At 39.3% G+C, this 25467-nt stretch overlaps 1 protein-coding gene across 3 annotated transcripts in view; it reads left to right on the top strand.

The window, feature by feature from the left end:
* NKAIN3 (sodium/potassium transporting ATPase interacting 3) overlaps positions 1–25467 on the top strand; it is a 686257-nt gene that overhangs the window by 630738 nt on the left and 30052 nt on the right. Inside the window, exons 6-7 of one of the 3 annotated variants that reach the window (XM_030795129.1) lie at positions 4885–4955; positions 20794–21480. The exons of 1 other annotated variant lie outside the window; for it this stretch is intronic. In XM_030795129.1, coding sequence (XP_030650989.1) covers positions 4885–4955; positions 20794–20847 — 125 coding nt within the window. In that variant the 3' untranslated portion in view covers positions 20848–21480. Of the gene's footprint in view, positions 1–4884; positions 4956–20793; positions 21481–25467 lie in introns of those variants that run through there. One more of the 3 variants, XM_030795130.1, reaches the window with a different exon arrangement.

Below are 25467 nucleotides of genomic sequence, written 5' to 3'. Positions count from 1 at the left end.
TTAGCACTTAGACTGCCTCTGAGGAGCACAGGAAATTTCTCAGAGCTGAGGGTGACTCTTCCCATAGCCCCCGGAGGGCTACATCTTCAACTTCATGTGACATGTAGTGAATTATTTCTCATAGGAAGCTGCCAGGTTGCCACCTTGCACACGTTGTCTCCTGAACAGCAGCACGAGATGAAGAAGAATCAATTGCCTTGAGTTCCCCTTTGATTCTGCATAAAGTCAAGCAGGTTTGCCATGGCTGAGTGGGGAACTGAATCAGTAGTACTGAATTATCTAATGGAAACTTCGTTTGTGTGTCCCATAGACAAATAGAAAAGTTGCTATTGGTTGTGTATTTTTTTACAAGTAGAATACAAGTCTGCATTTGCACAGTCGGATGCTGCTGTAAATCTAAAGTAGCTCTGTAATTCCTTCAGTTCTGTGAGAATCCTTGTCAGGAATTGGGGGTGACTAGAGTGAGTAACCACAAAGATATTCTGTTACAAGTAATGTTATCTCTTCCAAGAAGTTGCTTGGCTGTGCTGCTGGAAGTTGGCACAGGAAGAAGATTTGAAAGGACTGCAAAGGGGTTTCCTGGCCGCAGGCTCTCCCCAGGGGATCTTTGATGGTAACACCTCAGGTTCTGAGAATGGGTGTAGAGAGCGGCCCACTGTGTGGCTGGCTTTTCTGGACAGTTGATGCCAACTCTTAATTGTGTTGCTTTTTTTTTTTTTTGCTAAAATATATTTTTCACTTCCAGGATCTAATAATCAAAGTACATGGAACTCAATTTCACTGTCCTGCAGGCTCCCAGTAAGCTGTGCCCTGATGATTCCTTCTGTTGCTCCATCTCTTCTGCTGAATAGTGTTCTTGCTGTTATAACTACAGATTTCCTTGGATGTTTTTATTCCAACCTTCCTTTTCTAATACTTTTGAAAACCTGTCTGTACCTTTTCTATTTCTTTTCGTGTTTCATTGAAGTTCACACCCTGATTTCCACTGAAGAAAGTACTTAATTCAGCATCTTCTCTTCTATCTTTCTCAAAAAAGTGAATTTAAAAATGCAGTTGCTTTACTTTCTTATCAGTGTAATATGACTGCCTTTCCCCAAACATAATTAAAAACTGAAGGTCTTTGCTAATGAGTTGTTTTTAAGTCTTTTGTTAAGTGTTCTATTTCTTAACTGTCTTCATTTTTTAAAGCACTTGATGTCATTTTTAAAAAGCTTTAAGAATCTGTAAACTCGCCCTCTGTGTACACTTTAATTTGCCCCTTTACTTGAACTCTCATCCCACTCTAGCAAATGGAAGGTATTGATGCATGCATGACAAACTGTTTTTTAATATGAAAACATCCTCATCTTGAGGACTTGGTGGCTTCTGTGGCCAAAAAGCCTCATTGCTCTATCCCATCCATGAAGAATTCTTGATATTTCAGTTTCTTTATTACTTACTTTTCAAAGATTCCTCCTTAATAGTTAAATTTTTTGTAGTCTTGTCTAGTTCTAGAATCTTGATAATTTAAGCTTTACCTGTATGTGATATTTTATTTCTAGAGTTTACAATATTTACATCATGCTAGGTTTCTGATTTGTAGAGAAGGTATAGCCAAAAAACAAGTAACAGTTTAAAAGGAAAGAAAAAAACAAATAACAATTAAAAAAAAACACACACACATAGAAGGTGTGGCTAATTTATAGTGCCATCAACTGCAGGAACCAGGTGTCCTAATTTGGTTAAAACAGTCCTTGCTTACACAAGTTGCCCTGGCACTTTATCTGGTTTAGACTTTGTCCTACATTTTTTAATTTTCAAATGAAATATTGCTATTAATAGTTGTATTAGGAAAATCTAGAATGGGCACGTAGACAACTCTTTCCATTTCTACCATAGTCTTATAAAGGTATGTGAGATGCATGAGCAATAAACCGAATCCTTTTTTTTTTTTTAGAATTATCTTTTAACTGTATGGTTAAATCTGTAAGAAAACCAACAATAGCGCTCTCTTTTCTCCAAAACTTAAAAGACGCAATATAACTAGCACCTTCCTTTCAAGGGCAGTATGCAACCTGGTCACTGATAAAGATATGTACTTGGATAGGAGTAGTGGAGATAGCTAACTCCTTCCAGTCTCAGGTGGGTGTGGGAGAGGCACTGCAATCTACAGCTCCTACCAGCAACTCTTCCCACCATATCCAGCTGGTAGGATCAGTGGAGAGCACCCGAAAGCGTAGGTTAATGCACTGACACATTAGGAGAAGAAGAATTTCTCAGAGTTAAAATAATGATATCAGTCTTATATACCAGTTTATAATACTGGAATTATATTAGTTCATCAAATGCTTTCAACAGAACACCAATTAAATTATTTAAATACTTTTAATTTTTTAATCAAGTTCATAGAATTAGCATAAGCCTTTTAAATTTGTTTGTTTGCTTGCTTTGTTTTGTAGACAGGATCTGAGTTTGTTTCCCAAGCTGGAGTGCAGTGGCACAATCTGGGCTCACTGCAACCTCTGCCTCTGCCCTGTAGGCTCAAACCATCCTTCCACTTCAGCTTCCCAAGTAGCTGGGACTACAGGCACATGCCACCACATCCAGCTAATTTTTGAATTTTTTTTTAATGGGGACGGCGTTTCACCATTGTTGCCCAGCTGGTCTCAAACTCCTGAGCTCAAGCAATTCACTCGCCTTGGCCTCCCAAAGTGCTGGAATTACAGGCATAAGCCACTGCACCTGGCTTAGCATAAGCCTTTATTTTATTTCATTTTTTATTTATTTTATTTTTATTATTTTTGGAAACAGAGTCTCCCTCTGTCACCCAGACTGGAGTGCAGTGGCATGATTTCAGCTCACTGCAACCTCCATCTCCCAGGTTCTAGCAATTCTCCTGCCTCAGCCTCTGAGTAGCTGGGATTAGAGGTGTGTGCCACCATGCCCAGCTAATTTTTTTATTTTTAATAGGGACGGGGTTTCACCATGTTGGCCAGGCTGGTCTCAAACCCCTGACTTCAAATAATCTTCCCACCTTGGCCTCCCTTATATTGCTGCTAGCAATATAAGCATGAACCACCGTGCCCAGCGAGCATAGGCCTTTTAGGTGTTCATTCTGTCCAAGGTAAAACTCTGATATTATTTTAAATCCTGTCATAATCTAATTAAGTAGTAAATATTAAAGAAAAATATATTTATTTTGTGGAAATAATACAATGCAACTTTTGTGAAGTACAACATATGGGTTAAAAAAACAACAAAAATTATTCTTACTAAGTTAAAAAATACATGAAGCAGAACTGTATTTGGAATTCAAGTGCAGAGGAAACTTACAACTGCATCCTAATAAAGCCACACTATTTTACCAGTGAAAACAGAAATTCAAAGTGTTTTCAAAATTTATATATATATGTATACACACACACACATTTAGAGTAAATAAAATAGAATATTTTTGTGATGAGGCTGATGTTGAAAACAATAAGAACTTCAGCATGAAAGAATATACATTTTCTCTCTTCCCTTCCCTTCATCAATCTGAGTTCTATTTCAACCTTTGAAGAACTATTTTGTAAACCAACCTAAGTTTCTTATAATGTCTCTGAGTATTTTTATAAATGAAGCTTCTACATTTTAGTTGCATTGCATTCAAGATCAATTGAAAAACTTAAATTGATTATTCAACAAACCAAATCACCCCCAAAAAACTTTCAGAACTCTTCATAAATTGCAATAATTGAAAGGTTACAGAAAACATTGAACTACATCCTCACAAAAGCAAAGGAAGACAAATGAGAACTCAAAATGTTGCACAAGAATTGATTTTTTAATTTTATAATTTCCCTTTGAGATATCTTGACTTTAGAAAAGACATTTTAGAATGGAGCCCCAGTTTTTAATTGGAAAAATGTATTTTCTGCACCAGAAGGAATAGAAGTTGATTTGAGAAGGCTTACAATTTTATAGTGTCTATATTTGGTGAAAAGAATCATAAATAGATACTATTTATGGGTTTTGTCTCATAAAATTTTTGCCAAAAAATGCTACTCTGTACGGAGGCAAAATTACAGTATCTGGGAAAATATTTGGGCTAAAATATACTACACATATCCTTCATTTAGCAAACTTGCTTGGCATTTACACACACACACACACACACACTCCTGAGAGTTCAGTTTTCCTACATGCCTGTATGCCTGTTAATGTTAGAGTGCTATAATACAACCAAAGCTTGGTTTAAAGTAATTAGTATCTTTAATGGACTATGAAACAGGAGAAACAAACATCATACATGTACATTAGAATTGGGAGAAGAAAAGATTGAGGCTTTGACCAAACCAAAAGAAACTGGAAAGAATATTACAAAGATGAGAAGTATATACAGACAGCCAGTTACTCTGCCAATAGGGAGGAAACAAAACCTTTGCAAAAGGCAGATGCCTATTTTTGGGGGGTGGCTTGGGGACAGAAGGCATGGAGATAGATTGTGTGGCTTCTCAAATGCCTTTCTAATGATGCAATACATATTCTTAAGGAAAAGAAAGGATTCTGGCAGCAAGAGGAGACAGTATATCTTTTGATATATAGGGAGAAAGGACATGTCTGTATGCCTAAGGACAAACACATTATTTAAAATTTCATGCTATTTAATATTACTTCATTTTTTACTGAAACCAATAACAAATTTTTCAGACCCTATGAATCCAGGTTATTTGTGTATTTTTTTAATTTCCTCTTTTTGGCTCATTGACAATATTTTTAGTAGTCCTTTTTACTAAACATTTTTTCATTTTATGGTGAACGGATATTTTTGTTAACTTTGCTCTTATGCATTCTATTTTAAACATTTAGTATTATGTGTATTTTTTACACACTTATTCATATTGGCCTATGTTATATTTTCAGTTGATTTCATAGGTGGACTTGATACACACTCCTACTACCAGGATCATGTTGAGTTAAAGCCTGTTAAACCAGTAAGTAAAGGTGTGATGATATGGAAAATATTAATCCTTCTAACTCAGCCAAAACTAACGAAAAGTGAAATAATTTGAAGCTACTACTACTAATCATTGGTTTAATTTTCCACTCATATTTAAAACACACCTTTCACATGTAACCCAACATCATCATTATTATTATTCATTCCAAAAAGGATTTGAAGCTGGTGACATGATTTATATTTCAAAAACAGTAGTTTTGTCTTATTCCCCTTATCAATAGGTGGTAACTAAATTTTTTTGAATGAGATAATTTAATCTGCGGAAGTGAAGAATGAATATGTGTCCTGGGGCAGCACAGCAAAGTAAAAAGGGGAGAAAGACCTGCAGTGAATCCAGGTCCTCCATGTGACGTCCAGGTGCCTTCCTCAGTGTCTCTGAGACTTGTTATATCACCATACTATGGTTTCACAGGGGTGAAATAGATTAAATTGGATAATGTGTGTATGGTATATGTAAAGCTGCCTATTACTCTTCCCAGTACTCGAACATTTGACTAACAAGTTCAGGAACAAGTTTTCTATGTTCTTAGAAGACATGAAAGGAAGTCAGCAACAACCAAACCACCTAAAACTGGTTAGATTTCAGTTGAGTAAAAGAAAGAAATCTTAAGTCACCTAATTAATAAAATACTAGGAAACATGGAAATGCGGTGACTCCATTCCTAGAAAATTCCAAGTAGCACATATAAAACTGTATAAATTAATAATAGCTATCATACACTAACCACTTTGCATATATTATCTCACTAAATCTTCATGAAAACACTGCAATGTGCTGATTAATATTCCCACTTTATAAATAAGAAAACTGAGGTTCATAGAGGTTAGGCAACTTTCTCAAAGTTCCACTATTAGTAAGTTGTGGAGCCGAGATCTTTCCTGGGTAGCAAACCATCACCCAACCTGATATGATGGACTTACTCAGATGATCTTTTGTTCTTTCAGCTCGGTGTTCTGTAATTCGATGGCGATAGAAGAAATTATGTAAAATAGTCGCTTGTATAATAAACACATATGAAAAGTTTCACCTGCTGCCTCTTTGCCAAAGTGGTTCTTACCCAAATATGCAGCCCCCGCACCCAGCATATGTGAGGATTGAAGATCTGAGAAGGCTACACTGATTCCTCTACCTCCCCAGGTTGAATTAACTTTATTCTGGCAGAATGATCTAAAGTAAACATAGCTCACAGGCAACACAAATCTGCACTGTGCCTGTCGCATGATAGATGTTTAAATAAATTTTGGTTTCTTAAAGCAAATCCAATTTGGAAAAAACATTCACCCTATATAACACTCCAGAACCAAGCAGTCACCACCTCATTACTCATATCACTAAGTGCTCATAAAGGATATGTTCCAACAGTTGATATTTGTAGATATGGAGAACTTGTCAGGGATTGTGACAATAATCAAGATGATTAGTCCATTGGGAGTGAAAAGAACTAAGACAATGCCTAGTGGTGACTTAGAGAGTCTTCATATATTTGTTATGTGATAAGAGGATGATGAATGGTTTCTTTTATCTCCACTGTGAAAAAAAAAACTCAGCAGAGAAATTGCAATATGAAAAATGCTGCAATTTAAGAGAGATCTTTCTATTAGGGAAAGTTATTAAAAACTCCATTTGATAAATGTTGATAACGGAATTTTCTTCTTGAATGACTTTCAAAAACTGGACGCCCATGTACCTATGTACCTCAAAAAGGTGTTCTGTGGCATGGCCCAGAGGCAAGCGACTTCCACTTATGTTCTCTAAAGTCACTTCCATCTCTGTGAATCAAAAACACCCAAAACATACTTTTAAGATCACCTAAAAGGCTTTGATCAACTCCACTATCTGCTCCAAGGGTTTTCTCAGCATCCCTGTTCACTGCTGACCTAGCAGTGGATAGCTGAATATAGCATAAACTACAAGCTATTCTCTACAGAAAGCAATAGAACAAGCTTCTGCTTTGACAGATTATGCATATTATCATGTCAGATGAATATGGAATGCCTTTCAACCATGAAGGAAGCAAAAATCTAAAAATCAAACTAAGCCTGAATTGAAATCATTGTGCATGAAACAATTTAAGAGGTCAGTATCTGTCCTCTTCACCAGTATGCAAATATTTCAGCATTTATCCAGTCTGCCTCTGTCAGTCTACTTGATTTCTTTTAATAAGCCCATTATATTGAATTCCATTGAACCCAGTGATGCCATGTCACTACCCAGCAACAGCTTGGAGAAAAAGCCAACCTTCTGTGAGAAATTGTTAGAGAGGGGAATGAATGCTGGCTTTGATTTTTATTAAGCCTCTTATCACCATGAAGTAGAAAGCCAGGTTTTGTGAGGAAGCCACTTTAATAAGGGGATCAGAAGAATCCTTAGCATATTCCCAGGTACATGTATGTGAACAGGTAGCTTTGAACTCCATATGCGGAGTTTCCAGCCAACAGCTCATTCCTAGGTAATACTGCAGAATTGTACAGGAAGCCTTAATTCTTTTTTTTTTTTTTTTATACTTTAGGGTTTTAGGGTACATGTGCACAATGTGCAGGTTTGTTACATATGTATCCATGTGCCATGTTGATTTCCTGCACCCATTAACTCATCATTTAGCATTAGGTGTATCTCCTAATGCTGTCCCTCCCCCCTCCCCCCACCCCACAACAGTCCCCGGAGTGTGATGTTCCCCTTCCTGTGTCCATGAGTTCTCATTGTTCAATTCCCACCTATGAGTGAGAACATGCGGTGTTTGGTTTTTTGTCCTTGCGATAGTTTACTGACAATGATGTTTTCCAGTTTCATCCATGTCCCTACAAAGGACACGAACTCATCATTTTTTATGGCTGCATAGTATTCCATGGTGTATATGTGCCACATTTTCTTAATCCAGTCTATTGTTGTTGGACATTTGGGTTGGTTCCAACTCTTTGCTATTGTGAATAGTGCCGCAATAAACATACATGTGCATGTGTCTTTATAGCAGCATGATTTATAGTCCTTTGGGTATATACCCAGTAATGGGATGGCTGGGTCAAATGGTATTTCTAGTTCTAGATCCCTGAGGAATCGCCACACTGACTTCCACAATGGTTGAACTAGTTTACAGTCCCACCAACAGTGTAAAAGTGTTCCTATTTCTCCACATCCTCTCCAGCACCTGTTGTTTCCTGATTTTTTAATGATGGCCATTCTAACTGGTGTGAGATGGTATCTCACTGTGGTTTTGATTTGCATTTCTCTGATGGCCAGTGATGATGAGCATTTCTTCATGTGTTTGTTGGCTGCATAAATGTCTTCTTTTGAGAAGTGTCTGTTCATGTCCTTCGCCCACTTTTTGATGGGGTTGTTTGTTTTTTTCTTGTAAATTTGTTTGAGTTCATTGTAGATTCTGGATATTAGCCCTTTGTCAGATGAGTAGGTTGCAAAAATTTTCTCCCATTCTGTAGGTTGCCTGTTCACTCTGATGGTAGTTTCTTTTGCTGTGCAGAAGCTCTTTAGTTTAATGAGATCCCATTTGTCAATTTTGCCTTTTGTTGCCATTGCTTTTGGTGTTTCAGACATGAAGTCCTTGCCCACGCCTATGTCCTGAATGGTATTGCCTAGGTTTTCTTGTAGGATTTTAATGGTTTTAGGTCTAACATATAAGTCTTTAATCCATCTTGAATTAATTTTTGTATAAGGTGTAAGGAAGGGATCCAGTTTCAGCTTTCTACATATGGCTAGCCAGTTTTCCCAGCACCATTTATTAAATAGGGAATCCTTTCCCCATTGCTTGTTTTTGTCAGGTTTGTCAAAGATCAGATAGTTGTAGATATGCGGCATCATTTCTGAGGGCTCTGTTCTGTTCCATTGATCTATGTCTCTGTTGTGGTACCAGTACCATGCTGTTTTGGTTACTGTAGCCTTGTAGTATAGTTTAAAGTCAGGTAGCGTGATGCCTCCAGCTTTGTTCTTTTGGCTTAGGATTGACTTGGCGATGCGGGCTCTTTTTTGGTTCCATATGAACTTTAAAGTAGTTTTTTCCAATTCTGTGAAGAAAGTCATTGGTAGCTTGATGGGGATGGCATTGAATTTATAAATTACCTTGGGCAGTATGGCCATTTTCACGATATTGATTCTTCCAACCCATGAGCATGGAATGTTCTTCCATTTGTTTGTATCCTCTTTTATTTCATTGAGCAGTGGTTTGTAGTTCTCCTTGAAGAGGTCCTTCACATCCCTTGTAAGTTGGATTCCTAGGTATTGTATTCTCTTTGAAGCAATTGTGAATGGGAGTTCACTCATGATTTGGCTCTCTGTTTGTCTGTTATTGGTGTACAAGAATGCTTGTGATTTTTGTACATTAATTTTGTATCCTGAGACTTTGCTGAAGTTGCTAATCAGCTTAAGGAGGTTTTGGGCTGAGACAATGGGGTTTTCTAGATATACAATCATGTCATCTGCAAACAGGGACAATTTGACTTCCTCTTTTCCTAATTGAATACCCTTTATTTCCTTCTCCTGCCTGATTGCTCTGGCCAGAACTTCCAGCACTATGTTGAATAGGAGCAGTGAGAGAGGGCATCCCTGTCTTGTGCCAGTTTTCAGAGGGAATGCTTCCAGTTTTTGCCCATTCAGTATGATATTGGCTGTGGGTTTGTCATAGATAGCTCTTATTATTTTGAGATACGTCCCATCAATACCTAATTTATTGAGAGTTTTTAGCATGAAGGGTTGTTGAATTTTGTCAAAGGCCTTTTCTGCATCTATTGAGATAATCATGTGGTTTTTGTCTTTGGTTCTGTTTATATGCTGGATTACATTTATTGATTTGCGTATGTTGAACCAGCCTTGCATCCCAGGGATGAAGCCCACTTGATTATGGTGGATAAGCTTTTTGATGTGCTGCTGGATTCGGTTTGCCAGTATTTTATTGAGGATTTTTGCATCAATGTTCATCAAGGATATTAGTCTGAAATTCTCTTTTTTGGTTATGTCTCTGCCAGGCTTTGGTATCAGGACGATGCTGGCTTCATAAAATGTGTTAGGGAGGATTCCCTCTTTTTCTATCGATTGGAATAGTTTCAGAAGGAATGGTACCAGTTCCTCCTTGTACCTCTGGTAGAATTCAGCTGTGAATCCATCAGGTCCTGGACTCTTTTTAGTTGGTAAGCTATTGATTGTTGCCACAATTTCAGAACCTGTTATTGGTCTATTCAGAGATTCAACTTCTTCCTGGTTTAGTCTTGGGAGGGTGTATGTGTCGAGGAATTTATCCATTTCTTCTAGATTTTCTAGTTTATTTGCATAGAGGTGTTTGTAGTATTCTCTGATGGTAGATTGTATTTCTGTGGGATCGGTGGTGATATCCCCTTTTTCGTTTTTTATTGCATCTATTTGATTCTTCTCTCTTTTCTTCTTTATTAGTCTTGCTAGTGGTCCACCAATTTTGTTGATCTTTTCAAAAAACCAGCTCCTGGATTCATTAATTTTTTGAAGGGTTTTTTGTGTCTCTATTTCCTTCAGTTCTGCTCTGATTTTAGTTATTTCTAGCCTTCTGCTAGTTTTTGAATGTGTTTGCTCTTGCTTTTCTAGTTCTTTTAATTGTGATGTTAGGGTGTCAATTTGGGATCTTTCCTGCTTTCTCTTGTGGGCATTTAGTGCTATAAATTTCCCTCTACACACTGCTTTGAACGTGTCCCAGAGATTCTGGTATGTTGTGTCTTTGTTCTCGTTGGTTTCAAAGAACATCTTTATTTCTGCCTTCATTTCATTATGTACCCAATAGTCATTCAGGAGCAGGTTGTTCAGTTTCCATATAGTTGAACGGTTTTGAGTGAGTTTCTTAATCCTGAGTTCTAGTTTGATTGCACTGTGGTCTGAAAGACAGTTTGTTATAATTTCTGTTCTTTTACATTTGCTGAGGAGAGCTTTACTTCCAACTATGTGGTCAATTTTGGAATAGGTGTGGTGTGGTGCTGAAAAAAATGTATATTCTGTTGACTTGGGGTGGAGAGTTCTGTAGATGTCTATTAGGTCCACTTTATGTAGAGCTGAGTTCAATTCCTGGATATCCTTGTTAACTTTCTGTCTCGTTGATCTGTCTAATGTTGACAGTGGGGTGTTAAAATCTCCCATTATTATTGTGTGGGAGTTTAAGTCCCTTTGTAGGTCACTGAGGACTTCCTTTATGAATCTGGGTGCTCCTGTGTTGGGTGCATATATATTTAGGATAGTTAGCTCTTCTTGTTGAATTGATCCCTTTACCATTATGTAATGGCCTTCTTTGTCTCTTTTGATCTTTGTTGGTTTAAAGTCTATTTTATCAGAGACTAGGATTGCAACCCCTGCCTTTTTTTGTTTTCCATTTGCTTGATAGATCTTCCTCCATCCCTTTATTTTGAGTCTATGTGTGTCTCTGCACGTGAGATGGGTTTCCTGAATACAGCACACTGATGGGTCCTGACTCCTTATCCAGTTTGCCAGTCTGTGTCTTTTGATTGGCGCATTTAGCCCATTTACATTAAACGTTAATATTGTTATGTGTGAATCTGATCCTGTCATTATGATGTTAGTTGGTTATTTTGCTCGTTAGTTGCTATAGTTTCTTCCTAGCCTCGATGGTCTTTACAATTTGGCGTGTTTTTGCAGTGGCTGGTACCGGTTGTTCCTTTCCATGTTTAGTGCTTCCTTCAGGAGCTCTTTTAGGGCAGGCCTGGTGGTGACAAAATCACTCAGCATTTGCTTGTCTGTAAAGTATTTTATTTCTCCTTCACTTATGAAGCTTAGTTTGGCAGGATAGGAAATTCTGGGTTGAAAATTCTTTTCTTTAAGAATGTTGAATATCGGCCCCCACTCTCTTCTGGCTTGTAGAGTTTCTGCTGAGAGATCAGCTGTTAGTCTGATGGGCTTCCCTTTGTGGGTAACCCGACCTTTCTCTCTGGCTGCCCTTAACATTTTTTCCTTCATTTCAACTTTGGTGAATCTGACAATTATGTGTCTTGGAGTTGCTCTTCTCGAGGAGTATCTTTGTGGCGTTCTCTGTATTTCCTGAATCTGAATGCTGGCCTGCTTTGCTAGATTGGGGAAGTTCTCCTGGATAATATCTTGCAGAGTGTTTTCCAACTTGGTTCCATTCTCCCCATCATTTTCAGGTACACCAATCAGACATAGGTTTGGTCTTTTCACATAGTCTCAAATTTCTTGGAGGCTTTGTTCATTTCTTTTTATTCTTTTTTCTCTAAACTTCCCTTCTCTCTTCATTTCATTCATTTCATCTTCCATCAGCGATACCCTTTCTTCCAGTTGATCGCATCTGCTACTGAGGCTTCTGCAATCTTCGCGTAGTTCTCGAAACTTGGCTTTCAGCTCCATCAGCTCCTTTAAGCCCTTCTCTCCATTGGTTATTCTAGTTATCCATTCTTCTAATTTTTTTTCAAAGTTTTAAACTTCTTTGCTATTGTTTTGAATTTCCTCCTGTAGCTCAGAGTAGTTTGATCGTCTGACGCCTTCTTCTCTCAACTCAGGAAGCCTTAATTCTTATGTTTGAGTGTGTCATTGCTCATAACCACAAAGTGCACCTTTCAAGTGTCCACAGTCAAATTGTATGTGAATGTGTATATGGGAAGTGGAGTTGAGATAGAGGTAAGGTGGTTCACATATGGATTTGGTCTTTCATATTTTGTTTCTTTTAAAGTAATGCTATCAAGCTAAAAAAAGCCCACTGATCACATCAGTTTAATTCACTTTACTATCACTGATTGATTGCCTACACTGTGCACGCCAGGCACAACCTAAGTGCCAGAGATATAAAGATAAATAATACTTGAGATTTGACCTTTAGCAGCCAATGATCTAGGAGGAGAGATCTACATAGAAAGCGTAGATGCAAAACAATATCTATCCCCAAGGAAATTTTATGCGGGAGGGGGAATAGTTAACTCTCCCTTAGCGAGGAAAGGCTTCCCTGAGAAATAGCAATTGAGCTACTTTGAAAAGATGACACAATTTATCAAAAGCAGAATAAATATAACTATATTGGAAGATACTTTGGCAGTTTCTTACAAAACTAAGCATACTTTTACCATAAGATCTAGCAATCGAGCTCCTTGGTATTTACCCAAAGAAGTTAAAAAGTTTTGTTCACACAAAAACTTACACAATGATATTTATAGAAGCTTTTTTTTTTTTTTTGAGACGTAATCTCGCTCTTTCGCCCAGGGGGGAGTGCAGTCGCGCTATCTCAGCTCACTGCAAGCTCCGCCTCCTGGGTCCACACCATTCTCCTGCCTCAGCCTCCTGAGTAGCCGGGACTATAGGCGCCCGACACCACTCCTGGCTAATTTTTTTGTATTTTTAGTGGAGACGGGGTTTCACCGTGTTAGCCAGGATGGTCTCGATCTCCTGACCTTGTGATCCGCCCACCTCGGCCTCCCAAAGTGTTGGGATTACAGGCGTGAGCCACCGCGCCCCGTCTATAGCAGCTTTATTCATAATTGCCAAAACTTGATAAAGAACAAAGATGTCCTCCGTAGGTGAATGGATGAACTCTGGGACATCCAGACCATGGATTATTTAATGCCAAAAAGAAATGAGCTATGGCATCATGAAATGACATGGAGGAGCATTAAATGCATGTTATGAAATGAAATAAGTCAAACTGAAAAGGCTCCATGCTATATAATTCCAATTATATGGCTTTTTGGGAAAGGCAAAACTATGGAGACAGTACACAGATCAAGGGTTGTGGCAGGGTAGACATGAATAGGCAAAGCACAGAGCACAGAGGATTTTTAGAACAATAGAACTACTCTGTATGATATTGGAATGATGGATATATTTCAGCATACATTTGTCCAAACCCATGGAATGTACAACACCAAGAGTGAATCCTAATGTAAACGATAGGCTTTGCGTGACTATATCAATGTAGGTTCATCAATTGTAACACATGTAACACAGTGGTAGGGAATGCTGATAATGGAAAAGGCTGTGTAAGGGCAGGGACAGGGGCAGGGAGCATTTAGGAAATCTCTGTACCTTCTTCTCAATTTTGCTGTGAACCTAAAACTGCTCTTAAAATATTAAGTCTTTAAGGGGAAAAAAAGCAGCAGAAGAAAAGGGGTATCTCCAGCATGGAGGCTGATTTGCTTGGCCGTTCTACAGAAGACAAAGTTGAAGCTCATGACTCCCCAATCTGATGTTTGCCATAGTTCTCGTATAAAGTGAGTGAATGGATGGGAAGCAGAGGCTTAAGCAGAGCAGGTGTCTTGACAGCTCTCAGTGAGGACCCTAAGAGACCTGCAGCAGCCATGGCTCCACCATTATGCCTAAAGCTATCGAGATGCTTTCAGCGGTGGTTATCTGGGTCTGGCCTGGGGACATGTGATACACAGGTCAGGAGTAATTTGTGCTGGGTTTCAATATCTTACCACAACTGCCAGCGAGGGAGGTATAAGCCTCACCATAACTGCCATGGAGTCTCCACCGGGATCTACTCCATCACTGGCCCCACTCACTGACAGCACCGCCCATGAAAGGAAAGAGTAAAGACTGCTCTTATCATAAGAACGCAGAGCCCAGTGGTCAGCAGTGGCCTTGAAAAGGATACCTACACATCAGCTTACAGTAAGGGCAGCAGTAACGTCAGGAGAAGGGGGTTAACAAAAGCAGATTTACCCCTCAGGAAGAAAAATAGCATGGCATAAACATATACAGCTATCAAAGAGATATGGAATTTCAGAGAACAACGTTGTGAGCAACTAAATTGAAGTTTGTCAAAATCATGACTGGTGTATTTCCATCCAAATGGTTAGCAACTGGGTACCGGGAAGATTAAGCTCCATGTAGCAGTAATTCTTCACATAAAAATAATTAGAGCAAGGCAGTTTATCAAAGAAGGACAGCAGCTGGAATTCCAGAACTGACTTCTACAGCAAAGGTAGAGCTAGATCTGATTATGTTAGAAATTTCCATCAGGATGATGCCTATGACTGCAGTTCAGAAAGACTTGATGAGAAAAGCTGACCTGAGATTCCCCCATAACTCTCAGCAAATCTTTTTCTAAGGCTTCCAAAGGAAAACTTGACTTTTCTTTGGTATCTTAACTTGTCTGATTGCCTTTGCTGGAGGCTAATTTTTCTTCACAAAAATTGCTACATGCTATGTGGCCACTGCTGATTGAGTGGCTGCTATTGCAACTAGGTACTAGAAGACAGCCAAGGCCAATCCCTATTTCGGGGTAGCCCTGCAGCCAGCTCCACAGGTACTTTCACTGCCTGCTTTCTGTCTCTGACAATCCAGGTACACAGGAAACCCACCTCTGATGATCAGGCTGTAGGACAGATGCAGAGGTTGTCACCTCTCTCTGCTCTTTCCTGAGAACAGCTGTCTTGTATTAGTACCCCTACATGTAAGTTGATGTCAGGCCATTTTGAATTTATAGCATCTACATTAAGCACCAGCTAGTAGGACAAATCAGTGTGTGTGTGTGTGTATGTGTGTGTGTGTGTGGAGTTGGGAAGGTGGAGTAACGTGCTTTCAAACTTTGATTTAAAAACCAACAATCACCAGCCATGTGTTAGTAAACTGCAGCTGGAGGCACCTAAAGAGGAATAGAATAACTGTCTTGATACTGTTTTCATTTGTCCTTGATTAGCCTTCACATCTTATATTTATCCAGATAGAGCCTGCACTGAGCTATGTCAAATTCTGCAGGCTGTCTCTCTCCTGTGGCATGTGACTATAAGGTGACTGTGATCCGCTCATATCAGTGGCTGTCTCACTGTTCCCACTACTAAGGGTGGAGCCCTGTTCCTTGAGGCTTACCATCAGTCCCTGGAAATGGAAGGGACTTCGTGAGGCATTAACTCTCCCGGGCTGTCTCAAGAGCACTGCAGCTGTAATGCACTCAGCGCCTTCTTAGTTGTCCCAAAGGAGAGATGGGCTTCCCTGTGTGCCTGCCTTACTTAGCACCAATGCAGTGGCACTCAGGGCTCGTTGCTCTCTCTAGCTTTGGACCTCTTTCCCTTTGTCACTGACATTAATAACTTTTTGATGCATCATAAGAATGGTTGTACCATGTCACGGACTACTGTAAGAACACATCCTGATATATACTTATTTGACTATGTAGCAGTGAAATGGCTGTGTTTATATAGCTTATGCAGTTCAAACTTGTCACTGTCGTATCCAGTTAGTGCACCTCTGTTTTTGTTAGGATGGAATGATGCCAAGAGTGAAACTGGCAACATGCAAGAGGGTTTGCTGTGACCAGTGGCCAGTCGCATGTCAAAGGAAACAGAGATCATTTCCTTTAACATGTGGCTTCACTCTCTGCCCCTAAAATTTGTGGAGCCTGATTCTCATGCTTCCTTGTGAAGCACATAAAGCCTTTTTCCAAAATCAGAAAGCCCATATCTGAACAGTGTCCTCCAGGGAGCATATCAATTCCTGACTTTCTCAGAACTTTGCTGGGTATTTGCCATTGACTTCAATGCCAAGAAAATAGATTTATGCAGTGATGTGGAGATATAGTCCACCACCACCCCCTGAAAAAAAAATCAACAACATAAAAAAGTCATTTTGCCCTGTTTCCAAGAGAAAGTATCCTCTGATTTTAAAATTAAAGCCAATGGTATAAACCAAATTTTGTTAAATACACATATTTTGAACTTAATATTGGCATAAAAAAATTTATAATCCCCATATTATGATAAGTTCTGGGAAGAAACAATATACAGGAAAGATTACACAATACACAGGAAAAAAGTGCACGCACACACACACACACACACAGAAGTGATTAGAAAAGCAATAGAAAAAGAAACATTTACAGTTCTATCAGAAGAAACACTTGATTCCATTCTGCCTTGAGAGCAGTTACCCTTAAGTAACTACTAACATATCTACAAACGTCTGCAAAAAGAGAGACAGAAAAAGAGAAAGAGGGAGATGATCTCAAGGATCCCCAAAATCGAAGTATTCTATGCAGACCCATCGATCAATCATAGCATCATTAAAAGTGGGACAACCAGGCCAGGCATGGTGGCTCACGCCTGTAATCCCAGCACTCTGGGAGACGGAGGCGGGCAGATCACTTGAAGTCAGGAGTTTGACACCAACCTGGGCAACATGATGAAGCCTTGTCTCCACCAAAAAACAAAAAAATTAGCCAGGAGTTGTAGTGTGTGACTGTAGTCCCAGCTACTTGGGAGGCTGAGGCAGGAGAACCGCTTGAACCCGGAGGCAGAGGTTTCAGTGAGCCGAGATAGTGCCACTGCACTCCAGCCTAGGTGACAGAGTGAGACTCCGTCTCAAAAAAAGAAAAAAAGTGGGGCAACGAGACATTGTGTCCCCAGATGTGCTACAATAAGAAGTGCACAGCACCACCTATAAAATGCCTTGCCATAAAGTCAAGCCTGACCTTGGACTGATACTATAGAAATACAAGAATAGTTAAATCTCCCCACAAGGAAGCAATCAGACAAATCTAGCATGTGGGAAATAGTATAAAGCAAATAAAAAAAAAAGAAGAGAAAGGAAGGGAAACTGTTATTGATTTAAAGAGAGTCAAATACATTGTGTATATGTGGTTTGCTTGGTCTTAAAACTTTTTTTAAAACAGAACTAGATTATATTTCAATACACAACTTCTATATAACCAAAAAATAAAACACCACAGTAAAACGAATGAGAAAAAAACATATTTGCAATTCTTGACAAAATGTTAACATCTTTAATCGTAAATGAACTCTTCAGAAATCAGTACTAAGAGATTAACATTACAAGGGAAGTGAAAACAAAAGGAACAGAGGAAAATGGAATAGCACAAATGAGTTATAAGGCTATATGATCTTCATCTTGATATGGTTAACATTACTAGATGAGAAAGAAATTTCATTATAAATTACATTATTGATGCTTACAAATATTGATATCTGATGTTCGTACAGCTTTAGGAAATGAAGAATTCTCAAATACTGATAGGTATGCTAATGAATAGGTAAAAAGAAGAAAAGAAATTCTTACCAATTGAGCAGGTTCTTTCAACCTCTACACTTTTGACTTTGGACAAGGTAATTCTTTGCAGTGGGTCTGTGCCACTGTGGGATATTTAACAGCATTGTTGGCCTGTACCGCCTAGGTGCCAGTAACACCATTCCCTACCAAACTGTGACAACCATTACTGTCTCCAGATACTGGCAAGTGTCGACTGGTTAAGAATCACTGAGTTAGAGATGCATAGAGATATGAATGAAAGGATATAATAGTTGAGATTTGATTTTAAATACTCTAGCCAAAAAAGGCAGTGGGGGGTGCTGGTTGATAGGTGAAACTTTAATAGCGTAACTTTCATTTTAGTTGAAGCTGAGTGATGAATGCATAGAGATTCATAATACTATTCTGTCTATCTTTGTGTCTGAATTTTTTTTTGAGATGGAGTTTCGCTCTTGTTGCCCAGGCTGGAGTGCAATGGCGTGACCTCAGCTCACTGCAACATCCACCTCCCAGGTTCAAGGGATTCTCCTGCCTCAGCCTCCCTAGTAGCTGGGATTACAGGTGCCCGCTACCACGCCTGGCTAATTTTTGGTATTTTTAGTAGAGACAGGGTTTCACCATTTTGGTCAGGCTGCTCTCAAACTCCTGACCTCAGGTGATCCACCAGCCTCGGCCTCCCAAAGTGCTGAGGTTACAGGCGTGAGCCACTGTGCCCAACCCTGTTTGATTTTTTAAAAGTCAATCTGTTAATAAAACCTAACACAGGTTTGCCAATAGGTTTTCCTTTGAATGCCCCCTTTCAGAGTAGCCTCACTGTCTTCTGCAAAAACTTCCCACAGACATCTTTCCCAGCTCCTGAAATAACACTTCCAGAATTCCTACCTGACATCACAGGAACAGGCTCAGCCTGTTTCACTGCTTCACCAATCCATGTTGCTAAAGCCCAGAAGCAGAAAATGTTCGCTAGAGGCAGAGCTGGTGTTAAAGATAAATGTAATGGATACCTAGAAGTTCCCCCAAACCCTCACTGACACTACTGCTAACAAAGAAAAACACCTTCTCCTGTTGCCTTATCCTCACTCTCAAAGGGATTCATGTATTGGATGGATAAACAAACCTTGGAAATTCCTTCTAACGTAAAGATTGCATAAAGCTATAAAATTCCACCATTATAATCCCATCCCTTTCTCTTTTAGGTTAAATCCCTGTTAACATGCCAAGGAGTAGAAAGGGTAGACATTGAGATTCAGAATGTAGAGAATAGATGAGCAGAGGAAATGTGATAGAGGCACAGGGAGAGGTCTGGAGGATTCCCATTCCTGAGGCGTGCAGGAGGGAGTTGTTCTCTAGATGAGTTCTAGGCGCTTGGGTGGGTATTTTTTTAGTCATTTTCTTCATGCTGTACAGCGAGAAGAGTGGCAACCAAAAAGTAAAACTTTTGGGAAATTTTTCAGCCATTCCAAATTATAACTGAAGAGTTCACTCCAAGGCATAAAGTCATCAAACTGAAGTAGAGGAAAAGAAGTTGCTAGATGTGGTTATGAAGTGAGTGTGAAACGCGGTCTGTTGGAATGACGCTTATAATTTAGTTGAAGGAAGAAAACTTGCATGCCTGGGTAAAGTAATTAATCATGAGGCCTGGATGCCACCAGCTGACATGGGGAAGAGCTGATAGCCTGAGAGTTGCTCTTAGCAGGATGAGAAAGCAAAATGGCTGAGGGAGAACTGGAAGTCTTCTTCACAGTGGAGAAGAAATTTCAGCTGAAACTTCAAAGGTGAGTAGGGTTTGGATTAGCTAAGACTTTTCATAGGAGAGAAACTGTGAGAGCAAAAGTGTTCAACAGATGTTTATGAAGTATCAACTATGCAGTAGGTACTATGTTGAGGTTGACATTGTGCAAAGATGCAGAAGCTGATGCCCTAACATTCCAAAGGCTTACGGCTTAGGATAGAATAAGCAAAGTCGTTGCCAGAAGTGTGGAGACAACAGTGATTGGAGATGGGGATCTGTATGAGTCAGGGTTCTCCAGAGAAACAGAACCAGTAGAGTGTGTGTGTGTGTGTGTGTGTGTGTCCCCACACATGCGTGCATCTGGGGGCTGGCAGACTGGAGGCCCCAGGAAGAGATGCAGCTCAAGTTCAAAGACAGTCTGGAGGCAGACTTTCTTCTTCCTCAAGGGACCTCAGTCTTTTCTCTTAAGGCCTTATACTGATTGCATGAGGCCCACCCACACTACAGACGGCAATCTGCTTTACTCAAAGTCTACTGATTTACATGTTAATCTCTTTTTAAAATAAAAAAAAATTTTTAAAAACACCGTTACAGTGAGAGGTAAACTGAAGTTTTACCAAACATCTGGACACCATGGCCTGGCCATGCTGACACATAAAAGTAGCCATCACAGGATGGGATGTGTGTAAGGAACATAAGTCAATGATTGGGTGTTATGAAAGCAAGAGCAGGATGATCTTGAGCACTTAACCACCAGCCTACTGTAGAAAGACAGGCTATGTGAGTATCTCATAGTTTGTGGACACAACACTACCCTGTTATCTTTACTCTTAAGAAAAGCAATAGCGACTACTCCACATCACACAACAATTACTGTGTGGTTGGCACTTCTCTCCCAGGAAATCATCCTGCACTCTGATGATGATGCCTGATTACCACGCCCTAATCTGAAAAGCAGGAAAGCCCAAGTCTCTAACTTTCTTATTGCTACAGTCAGACAGCACCAGGTGCACCCAGGAGCTATTTTGCATTTCAAAAGGCCTCAATGAATATAAAAGATATTAAGCTGTCAACTTTGAAGTTCTTGAAAGCAATTTGTATTTTCTGTTTTAGGTCGAAATAAGTAATGACATTGAACCAGAAATGCGGCTGCTGAACTTGACTTAGGGAGCAAAGGACCATTGACTGCACGCCTCGGTGGATCCGACCCGCCTGACGTTCCTTCCAGAGGCTGGACTGTGCTTCCTGGCTTTCCCACGAATCATGGAGCATTTTGGTCACAGCCTTTGTATTATTAGCATTGTTCTCTAGATGAGTTCTAGGTGCTTGGGTGGGTATTTTTTTAGCCGTTTTCTTCTTGTATGAACACTTGTAAATTGTAAAAAAAAAAAAAAAAAAAAAAGAAAAAACAGAATTTGGTTTTAAATTTTTAACAATATTTAATGTGAGGCATGCAAAATGAAAAAGCAAATCTGTGAAAACCTTCTACAGTCAATTCTAAGAGAAATCTCAGTGCGTGCTGTGGAGATGTTAAGTCAGCACTGCTGACTGTTGAAGTTATTCTAGGCCTGATGAATTTGTTTTAGCAGACATTACCTGTGGTTATCAGCCACCAAGGTAGACCCTGTGACAGGTGATAAATAGGTACAAATAATGGATCCAGCTTTTGGATATAGGTCATTTTTTCAACAGCATAAAACAAAACGTGGAGTCCTCCTTTGTTCCTGACTTCTTAAAACCCAGAACAATGTTATGGCAATCTAAATTTTCAGATTCGTGCATATCTTGTTTTTCCTTATATATATGTGTGTGTATATATATATACATGTGTGTATATATATACGTGTGTATATACATACGTGTGTATATATATATACGTGTGTATATATACATATGTATATATACACACATGTATATATATATACACACGTATATATATCCATATTGTGGGCACATGGAAGAGTAAAAGGATTGGTAGAACCCCTTTCCCCTTTGGAGGGAATATGGGTGTCTCTGAGGTCCATATTTTCTACTCATTATTCCATTCCTGACACTGCTGTCAGACCTAAACATACAGCTCATGGGCTTGTGGGACAGAAATCACAAACATAGACCTGCAGTCAGGAACTTTGCTCTTAGGATATTCAAAAGAAGCCTGAAAATGCTGTGGCATTCTCTATAAATACTTCTAAAGGAGACATTCACGTTTGAGCAACATCAGCTTTTCTTTCTCCTACCCCTTCCCAGTAACCAAGAAAATGATATGGGAAGCAATTATCTGTGGAAAAAAGGACTGTCTTGAAAACACATCACAGCTGTATTTTTTTAACTGGCATAAAACTTACATATGGTAAAATGCACAAATATTAATGGTACGATTTGATTAGTTTTGAAAAATGTACATACCCAAGTAACCAAGGCCTCAATCAAAATGCAGAACATTTCCGTCACTTTAAAAAATTCCCTTATGCCCTCTTTCAGGCAATGCCTACCTTCTCATAGACAACCACTGTGCTAATTTTCATCATCACTGATAATTTGTTCTGTTCTCAACATAAAATATATACACTTTTCACATTCTTTTGCCCACATTTCTCAATCACTATTTTTTATATGAAAATAAGTTTTGCTCACTTTGTGACCAACCACAGTGAAGCTCCCTATAGGCCAGAAAGTTGTGAATATGTGGTTATTAACTCAGCCCATGCATCTCTAAGAAGTCAGTCTATTAACCACCTAAAACTGTTACAAATGTTTGCATGTGTGTAAAAGTCTTTTTTCTTCTTGTTCTTCTTTTGGAGCCTATAGGTTTCATGAGACTCTGTTAAGAATCAGAGTTTAATGTGACAAAGTTTGCCTTCATTCCACCAAGCTCATCACAACCACAGTAAGCCATTTGGAGACCTAATTGACTCACTGGCCTCCAGATTATACCCCTTTAATCCATTGGTTCCCACAAACTCCCATCACTTTTTTTCTACTTAATAAATCCAAATTCAAATAAAGAAAAGCTGGCAGGGACCTTGAAGATGGTGGAATCCAAGCCACTATTCTGCAGATGAGGGGGCTGAAGCCTAAGGGATTTGGTGAACCTGTCCAGAGCCTGTATCTGTACACAGGGGCAAGAGCCATAGCCAGTGGACAGAGAACATGGGAGCAAAAGTTGGGGTTTGGGTCCCATCCACCACCATGTTCTTGGACAGTGTTTGACATCTCTGCACTACAGTTTTCCCCATCTATAAAGTGGAACTATGATCCCTACCTCCCAAAGATGAGGTGGGAATTTAACGAAAAATGTAAAAAAATTCTCAGTACACAGCGAAGCACTCCACAATTAAAGGAGGTGATTATTATTAATAATGTCAAAACACTCCTCTGTACCCTGTCTGGAGCTCTTGCTTTCCACTCAAGCACTATGAAGAGCCCACGGAAACAACAAACTCCGTTTTTTAAAAGCAGCTGGGAAAACGTTGCCCAAGTTTAAATGATTTGAAATAAGCTAAAAAATGCTTTAATTTAAAAATAACTTTAGGCCGGGCACGGTGGCTCACGCTTGTAATCCCAGCACTTTGGGAGGCCGAGGCGGGCGGATCACGAGGTCAGGAGATCGAGACCACGGTGAAACCCCGTCTCTACTAAAAATACAAAAAATTAGCTGGGCGTGGTGGTGGACGCCTGTAGTCCCAGCTACTCGGAGAGGCTGAGGCAGGAGAATGGCCTGAACCCGGGAGGCGGAGCTTGCAGTGAGCTGAGATTGCGCCACTGCACTCCAACCTGGGCGACAGAGCGAGACTCCATCTCAAAAATAAATAAATAAATAAAATTTAAAAAAAAACCTTTAATATTCAAATTCCAAAACTAATGCCAATAATTATTGTTAGTATAATTACGATTATTGAAAAGGCTGACAAAACATCAAAACTGTAGAGAGTCAGTAAAAAAGAAGGATAAAATGAGTATTGACATATTTTAAACTGTCACTTAATTACCCCCAAGCATACACATGCAAATAAAACATGGTTAACATTTCACAAAATAGAACCATACTAAATTTTGTTTCTATTTTATCTTCACGTGAATTTGTACATACTTCTAGTAGGCACTGCAGAGTCTGAACTTTGTCTAAGTGCAGATAACAGCTTGAGGAGAAAATCCTTACATTAGTGATTTGTCTATGAATATTCAATATAGGCAACTATTTAATATGGTGTATATGTTTTCATTTTTAATCTTTCAAACTGTTTCAATCTCCAACCTCAGCAATCCACAAAGATTGTCCTAACATTCTGGATATTTGCCACTCATCAGAAACAAGTTAGATTGATCTGCCACCTCTTCTTCTCTCTTTTCTTCTCCCTGCCTCTCATCTTCCTGGCTACTCTTTGGGGGCTATGCTTCTGTAAGACAAAGGGAAAAAAAGAAGTGCAGAGTTGTACAGTAATACTCGGCAATTACCCATTAATCTGGGTAATTTCAGTGAAGTACTGTCACGGTTACTGTTCCATGGAAATGAGGATTTGCAGTTCTTGCTTTTGTCTCCAGTCTTAGAGAATGCACTCTGCATTGTGCATATCCAGTAGGGTCTTCAGCAAAGACATGGTCACTACATGCACTGTATGTTCTTGCCAAACCTCAGCTTCTCCACATGCAATTGTGTGTCTGGTCAGAGTAAGGGAAAATGAATGCATCCCTTAGCTTGTATTCATTGGTCAGAATCTTAACTATCTTAAAAGATGGTGCAGCTCTAGATTCAATAGCTCTCCTCAGAAGTGGCCCTGGCAAAACTGAAGATAGGACATCCACTGCTCTTTAGCCTCTAGTGCTGACTGGAATGGAGAGGTGAACATTTAAAGCCAGTGTTTTTCCTCTTGGAGCCACCTTAGCACTGAGTCTTGTAAACCTTGGCCAGCCCTTCCTCAGGCCGTGCCTTCTATCTTGTGTGAATGATGCATCCTTTCTTAAGCGTCTTCTGTTGACCTCGTGCAGCACCGCAGGAAGCTGGGATGCTTTCCAGCTTACTTTTTCTTTATTTGAGCTTCTGGTCATGTTTCAAAGCCAGCAAAATCTAAGCAAGGGAGTTACGGGGAAGGTTAGAGAATTACCAAAGGACACAAAATGTCTTGGGTTGTGGAATAGCACAAATCAGAGAAATCTCAAACATCTCTTAGGAAAATCTCTAAATGTGTATATCCCCAAGTATCTTAGCCTTCCACCTACCACATAAAGTGAGGGTATGTGTCCCTCAAATGAAAAAAATGAAAACACACTTTCTTACCACTTCAAATCTGGGAGGTGGTTGGCTCATTTGTTTTGAAGACACTCGACACTTTGCCCTAGCAAAATATTGACTTCTTTGATTTTTCCTTCAGAAAAATAAGCCCAGCTATTCCTATAGACCTAAATAAGGGAGGCAGCCAGTTTCAAGAGGCTGGCTCTAACAAAATATGCCAAGGCTGCCATCTGTCTCACTTAATGAATGGGAAACTCCTGATTGAGAAGAATTTGTCTTCATTAAAACTAGCTAAAATGTACATTGCAAATCTGAGGAAAACTGTCATGACTCTTTGCTAATTTGAGAAGCAAAAACCAAAATTTCTCTTTTCAATCTTTGCAAATTAAAAAGGAAATCTTGCCAAGAATAAACAAATCTTCATTTCATACCTAATTTAAAAACGAATTGTGTCCCCAGATATGGTCTATTCTGGCTAATTATTTTTTAAGCAAATTCCCACTTATTTTTTCTGAGTCACTTTAGTATGTAACTAGGATAAATTTCATAGTTGATTA

Source organism: Nomascus leucogenys, chromosome 16, assembly GCF_006542625.1.
Source record: "Nomascus leucogenys isolate Asia chromosome 16, Asia_NLE_v1, whole genome shotgun sequence".
Taxonomy (NCBI): Eukaryota; Metazoa; Chordata; class Mammalia; order Primates; family Hylobatidae; genus Nomascus; species Nomascus leucogenys.
The sequence above is the reverse complement of the archived record's forward strand: the minus strand, read 5'-3'. Positions and strand labels throughout refer to the sequence as shown.